The sequence below is a fragment of the Urocampus carinirostris genome, chromosome 4, assembly GCF_059441175.1.
Source record: "Urocampus carinirostris isolate Australia breed hairy pipefish chromosome 4, RoL_Ucar_1.0, whole genome shotgun sequence".
Classification (NCBI taxonomy): domain Eukaryota; kingdom Metazoa; phylum Chordata; class Actinopteri; order Syngnathiformes; family Syngnathidae; genus Urocampus; species Urocampus carinirostris.
This window is the reverse complement of record NC_142352.1, coordinates 17,540,252-17,546,710: the sequence shown is the minus strand read 5'-3', so window position 1 is coordinate 17,546,710 and position 6,459 is coordinate 17,540,252. Positions and strand designations below refer to the sequence as shown.

Below are 6,459 nucleotides of genomic sequence, written 5' to 3'. Positions count from 1 at the left end.
TTTCAGAAGAGTCAATAGTGGAACATGCTCAGGAGTAGAGGTAAGATCTTAGGCCTGGGTCCGAACCCGGCCCGAAATTCAGGTGGGGCTTAAATGTCAATCACCATTTCTTCCTGAAAATTTGTGTTTGCTTCGCGCTTGGTCCCTCAAATCAAGTTAATTTGTCAGGCTCTGTCTGGGCATGATTTTTTTAGGCCTGATCTTACTTCTATTGAAGATATATTGTTATTATTCATTGTTCCTATTATATGCAAATTATTTAAGCTGCAACCCTTGTGTATTTTACAAAAACTATTTCAAAATTCGCATATTTATAAAACACAACAAGTAAATTTGAGACATGTCACTGACATCACACAAATGTGTTCTTTCAGTGGTAGCTGACATTTCTTTAATGGAAATGTGAGCTTATCTCAAGCAGAAGAATCATAAAATTCTATTCCCACCAGCACACTTGTGACCTTGAACTTTAACCGGACTTGAGAACCTTTGGCCACAAACTGAACAAGAAAAAGGTTTCTCTTTAAAGTGGGTACTTGTGTGACGTTTTAAGTTATCTTTCCGTCTGAATTTTTTATCGCAAACCGAGCAGGCAAAAGGTTTCTCGCCAGTGTGGGCTATTGTGTGGATTTTTAAGTTTGATTTCAGGCTGAATTTTTCACCGCACTCTGAGCAGGCAAAGGGTTTTTCACCAGTGTGGGTTATCACGTGGATTTTTAAGTTTGATTTCAGGCTGAATTTTTGACCACAAACTAAGCAGGTAAAAGGTTTTTCACCAGTGTGGGTTCTTGCGTGGATTTTTAAGTTCGATTTCTGGGTGAATTTTTGACCACAAACTGAGCAAGAATAAGGTCTCTCACCAGTGTGGGTTCCTATATGTTTTTTTAGGTTTGATTTTAGGCCAAATCTTTGACCACAAACTGAGCAGGAAAAGGGTTTTTCACCAGTGTGGACAATTATATGGCGTTTCAAACTATGCTTGTTTGGAAATGTTTTCCCACACTGGGAACATATCTGATATGCGTTGTCCCCTTCCAACTGTCCGTCGCCATCATTGTGTAGGGAGTCAGGGGTGTTGCCATCATCTGTTGTTGCGTGCTGACGGAAGCTTCTGCTTGGAGAGACCATCTCGTTGTCCTCTTCATGTTGATCTTCGGAGGTTGAATGACCCCTAGTCACGAGGAACTCTCTCCAATGTTCTTTCTTTTTAATGTCAACAGACTCCAAATTGTCCTCTTTTTTAAAGTCAATAGTCTCTAAATACTCATCTTCCTCCTTTTTGATGTGACCAGGCTCAAAATTGTCCTCATTTTTAATGTTAACCATCTCTAAAAACTCATCTTCCTCCTTTTTAACACCCGGCAAATTTGTCTCCTGTTGCCAAGGAAGAAGATTCTCTTCACTGATGTCTGCAGGACACAAGACACACAACAAAATTTATCAAGGGTAGTTTCTTAACTAAGTTAATTACCAATCCTCATTGAAGTTTGAAATTGAATCCACCATTTCTACCCCCCTCTACATCCAAACACGAACTCCACTATAGCAGCTAGAGTTACTTCACACCAAAAGTAAACAAACATTTTCCTTTTTATGTATATTCCTTTATAATTTGGTTCAAGCATTTTCACATATTACACTTAAGTAGTAATGGCAATTTGGTTGGTGGGTTGGATCCCTTAACCACTAGGAATGTGGGTGCATCACTTCCTGTGGTGTGTCTGGTGGCACCCATCCCTCTCCTAGCCAACATATGCTCCCACCCGGTCTCAAACCGGGGACATATCGTGTATTAGACGAATGCGCTAAGCACTGCACTACGAAAATATGCTCATTTTTGTGTTGACAATGATAGCGTCGCAGGTTCGATTCCTGACTCCTCAGGGTTATAGAAGTGTCCTTTGGCAAAACACTGAATACCTAATACCCCCAATAGCAGGTAGTTGCCCTGCATGGTTAACGATATCGGTTAGTGTGTAATGGGAAAAGTGAGAAGCACATTGTAAAGCGCTTTGGGAGGTCTTTATTGACTTGAAAAGCACAAAATAAATGCAGACTATTTACATTTACATTGAAGGATTTTATACATTTGACTATAAAGGCTTTTATACGTTTGAATACAAGTTACATTTATTGAGAGCAATGAAGATTTTCACCGAGTAGGCTTAAGTTCAATGACAGGTCACGCTGGTCCAAAAGCAGAATATTTTGACTAGGGAATTTTGATAACAGGACTCTGACCGAGGGCGGCAGGCGATGTTTTTTTAACAAGGCCCTGATGACGTAGAAACGCTCGGTGCTTTTGAGTTTTTCAGACATCGCGACACCCAGGTTGGGCTTCATTGGCACGCCCATTGGAAGAGTCGGCACACCATCTTGCGGAAAGGCGTGGACCGAGAGAAAAAAGCTAGAGGACTTTAGAGAAGGCTGCCAGAGATGCCAACGACACTAATTCGACTAATTAGGCCATTTTCAATGGAGTACACTTAGTTACATTGTTAAAGAAATTAAATCTGCCCCTGTGTAAAAATGTCGGCTTTTCTTGTTCATCTTTTCCATCAAGAAACGAGCGCGCATTGTTGGCTGAATGTAGGTTGTGTTAGGTTAATGGAGTCAGATAACTAATTCGAACAATTTGGTAAACGATACATTTTAATATTGAATTCCCAACAACATTTACATGGTTTTGGTACCTAGCAACACGCGCACAGAAAAAAAGTACTCTTCACCAGCAAAGCATTGGTGCAAAAAGCCTCCTTGGGTTTCTTCAAAAATAAAATAAACTACAGTTTTCCTGGAAAAATGGTCAGGGGTCCAATGAGGTGTTCCATTTTTTTCCTTTCTTTGACCTATTAGTGACTTGGCACCCTTATGGCGATACAGGTATTTTTGGGCAGTGCTTCTAATAATAATAATAATAATTTCCTTTGTATTGTCATTCTTTGTAACAATGTACACAGAACGAAAAGTCGATACACCTGACCCGTTGTAGCGAGCCGATGCAGCCGCAGCCAACAGAGGGCGCCGCCATTATACCAATTAGGTATGACCCCAAGAAGGAAGAAAACCTCTCGCACTCCACCATTCTTACTCAGGAAGCAGTCTGGAATTTTGAAGAGGTCTTTAGCTGTGGTTCTGTTTCTGACATATTTACAAAAAAAGTAGATCTTCACATATGGAAATTGTGTTGTCAAAACGTAAATAAGCAATAAATAGGCAGTTTTAGTGGCTGTTAGTTGCTTAATCATATTATTACTTAAAGGTTTTTCATGAAGTTGAATCACCGACTGTTCTTTAAGCTCACCGTCATTGTCATTTATACGGCTGGTAACTGCATTAATGGGCACAGGGATAGTTTTTATTTTGCATCAATTGCCTCATCCAGCATGACAGAGACCATGTCTAATGGTGCAGGCAGAGTCAGCTCATACCCTACAATGTGTTTATTTCTTTTACACTGCACAATTTGGTAAAACCACTTTGTATGATGCAAACAAGGCACGCTGGTTTTCTGATAAAGCGCTCATGAAGCGGGATGATTGTTGTATGTATTCGTCTTGTTTTCATAGAGAGAATTTAAGGGTCTCATTTTCATTATTGGCTTCATCCTGTCCGCTGCCAACATTTTAAAAACACAGCAAGCACACTGCGCAGTCTTTCTTCATCTCCCTTCGTGGTCGCAGGAAACAAGCGCTACATACACTTCTTCGTACCTCTTCATCTTTGCTTTCGAGCCACTTAAAAGACATAATGCCAAAATATTTAGATAAAGTACATCCCACATGTTATAAAGTGCTTATTATCAAACTCAAATGTGACCCACATTCATATTTTCCTTTTTCAAACAACACCGGGCTCACTCACAAAGCGATCGCTGACATAATCAGTGAATCTTAAATTGTTCTGAGTAAGAATGAAGACTTTGATATGGGTTCTTTTTTCGAAACTTTAGCGTATTACATCGTGGTGATATTAATAATTTGTTCACAAAAATATATATTAAATGTTAAAATATATGATGTCATCTGTATAAATTTGAACAAAGGAGATCACTCACTTTCCCCCCAAAATGATACATTTGTCTCTTAGCGAATTGCTTCTTTGTAGCTATAAAAGGATCAAAAGAGCCCCGACCATGGACAAAGAAAAAAAACCCTGTGGCAGAGACGTACGATCGATATTTCTGGGTCTGCTAACTTGTTAGAAATTTTCACTACAAATCCTGGAATACTCGAGTGATGCCAGCTAGCCAGTGTAGTGCCTCGGCACAACACTTGTCACACGGCATTCAAGGTTGGAATTGGGGGGTTTAGTCACCTGATGACTCCCAACACAGCAGTTGGGTCTAAAATGGCGGCGCCCTGTTTGGCTGCAGCTGCATCGGCTCGCTACAGTTTAACTGTACAGGTCAGGTGTATCGACATTTCGTTCTGTGTGCATGGTTACAAAGAATAACAATAAAAGTAAATTCTTTTTCTTCTTCTTCAAAAGGAATAAAACTCCAAAACGGGCTTAGATGCTTCCCCACCGCACAGGAATTAATTACCACGGTAAAAATTGGGGGTTGTGATTCCCTGTCACGGTTATTGATATTTGTTTTAACTCGACTGCCTATTCAAGAGCCCCTGCCGTCCGTCATGGCTCTCATTCTGCCAGATAAGGCAACGTGACGTCACCTGCAAAAAGTCAATACTTGATTTGGTCTCCACCTCCTAGCAGCTGCATCAACAATATCAAATAGAAAAGTAACAGCACATATTCTAAACGAGGTTTGGGAGTGTCATCAAAACTTAGGTGACCAACCTGCTCCATTCGACACAACTTGTAGCCTCTTGCTAATGTTAACATCGTCCCTTCGTCGATGTTCTCGCTTGTTCTCTTGAACCTCTTGTACTTGAAGCTCCTCTTTGACATTCCCTTCCCCTATCTCGCACATTCTAGCCACCTTTAAAGCTCATCGTTAACTCGTTTACAGGTACATTTAGCTTGTCCACAACGCCACGTAGCCAAAAACTGCCCCAGAGTGATTCGGATAAACAAAGAAGGTGGGCGGAGCTACAAACAAACAACTTCCGGTTCACAACAGAGCTCACCGTTTACTTCTTGATTTTTTTGCTGTAGCATACCTGTAAACAGGGTTGGGTAGGTTTCCTTTAACTTGATTACTTTCAGTTACTTTTGGATTACTCCAATACCAAATATTCTAATAAAAGACAAAGGAAACTAAATATGAATACAATTATTACATTTTGTGCAGGCTTGGGGAGTAACGGGACTCATGGAACGGCAAAAACGATGTTGGCAAGCTGTTTAGATTTATTTTCATTTTGTTTCTGTCGCATTTTATGTTAGTTTTGCCGGAGATCAAAGAGATCAAAGTCCCGAGAGAAAGCTTACCACGTGTTGTGAGTCATAATTTTATTCATACTTAGTTTCTTTTTGCTTTTATTAGCATATTTGGTATTGGATTAATCCAAAAGTAATTGAAAGTAATCAAGTTAAAGTAACCCTACCCAACCCTGCCTGTCAACCTGTATGTTTTTGCCGTACAAAGTACGTTTATTATGCATTTTAAGACGTGTACGACAGACGAGAAAATCTGTACGAAAAAACACAAATTTGTCTATTATGGGTACCATCCAGTATACACCGACTATCACGAAACGGTAAATCAATCAAGTCAAACGATTCCGCTGCGGTAGCCTCTATCTCGGTATTGTTTTTTTCGTTGCAAACGAAGCGAGCGGTTTGATGTAGTGAAAGGAAGTCCGTCTCTTTTTAGAGAACCGGCTTTTTCGACTCAACTCATTAAAGACAGCCGGCTTTCAAACGGCTCACTTGATTTGATGCATTATATTACGAATTATTATGTTGAATAAAGAAGTTAAGAAAAAAAAGGAAGTATAAAATGAGAAAGTTAAAAAAAGACAGGTTTGTGTTAGTTCTTGCACTTTTTTTATAATAAACTTCATTCATGTCAAGCAACTCAGAATCTCACAACAAAATGTTAATTAACAATATATATGATATAACGAAACACATGTACAATATAACACGTTAAACTACATAAATAAACACGTTAGAAAAAAATTATGGTGTGAGATTACTTTGTATTTTGTAAGGGAAAATACGATAGTTTGTAAGGGCATGGAGCCCTGGAGGTTGACAGGTATGCTATAGTAGTAGTTTGGTATATTTTATGAAGTATTTTGTTATGAGAGAATATTGACTTGTCCAAGGGGGATTTCAGATTGAATTTAGAAAGGACTGCAAAACATACGCTAAGCGCAAATGTTTATGTCTCAAAGTCTGGCCCGTGATCTATATGTTACTAACATGTGATCCGTCAGTAATTTTGACAGCAGTATAAAATACATTTGTATTAATGAAATAAAAATCGCCATTTCACCAGATGATGGCAGTAAACCTTTGGCCACCTTGAATATGTTGACCCACCCC

At 39.4% G+C, this 6,459-nt stretch overlaps 1 protein-coding gene across 1 annotated transcript; it reads right to left on the bottom strand.

The window, feature by feature from the left end:
* Positions 1 to 5,049, bottom strand: LOC148367006 (uncharacterized). The gene is made up of 2 exons (XM_088333800.1): positions 4,804 to 5,049; positions 1 to 1,409 (listed from the first exon to the last, which is right to left on the bottom strand). Exons 1-2 carry the CDS (start codon positions 4,934 to 4,936, stop codon positions 427 to 429), a joined length of 1,116 nt encoding a protein of 371 aa, XP_088189926.1. The 5' UTR covers positions 4,937 to 5,049; the 3' UTR covers positions 1 to 426.
* Positions 5,050 to 6,459: the final 1,410 nt, after the last annotated feature.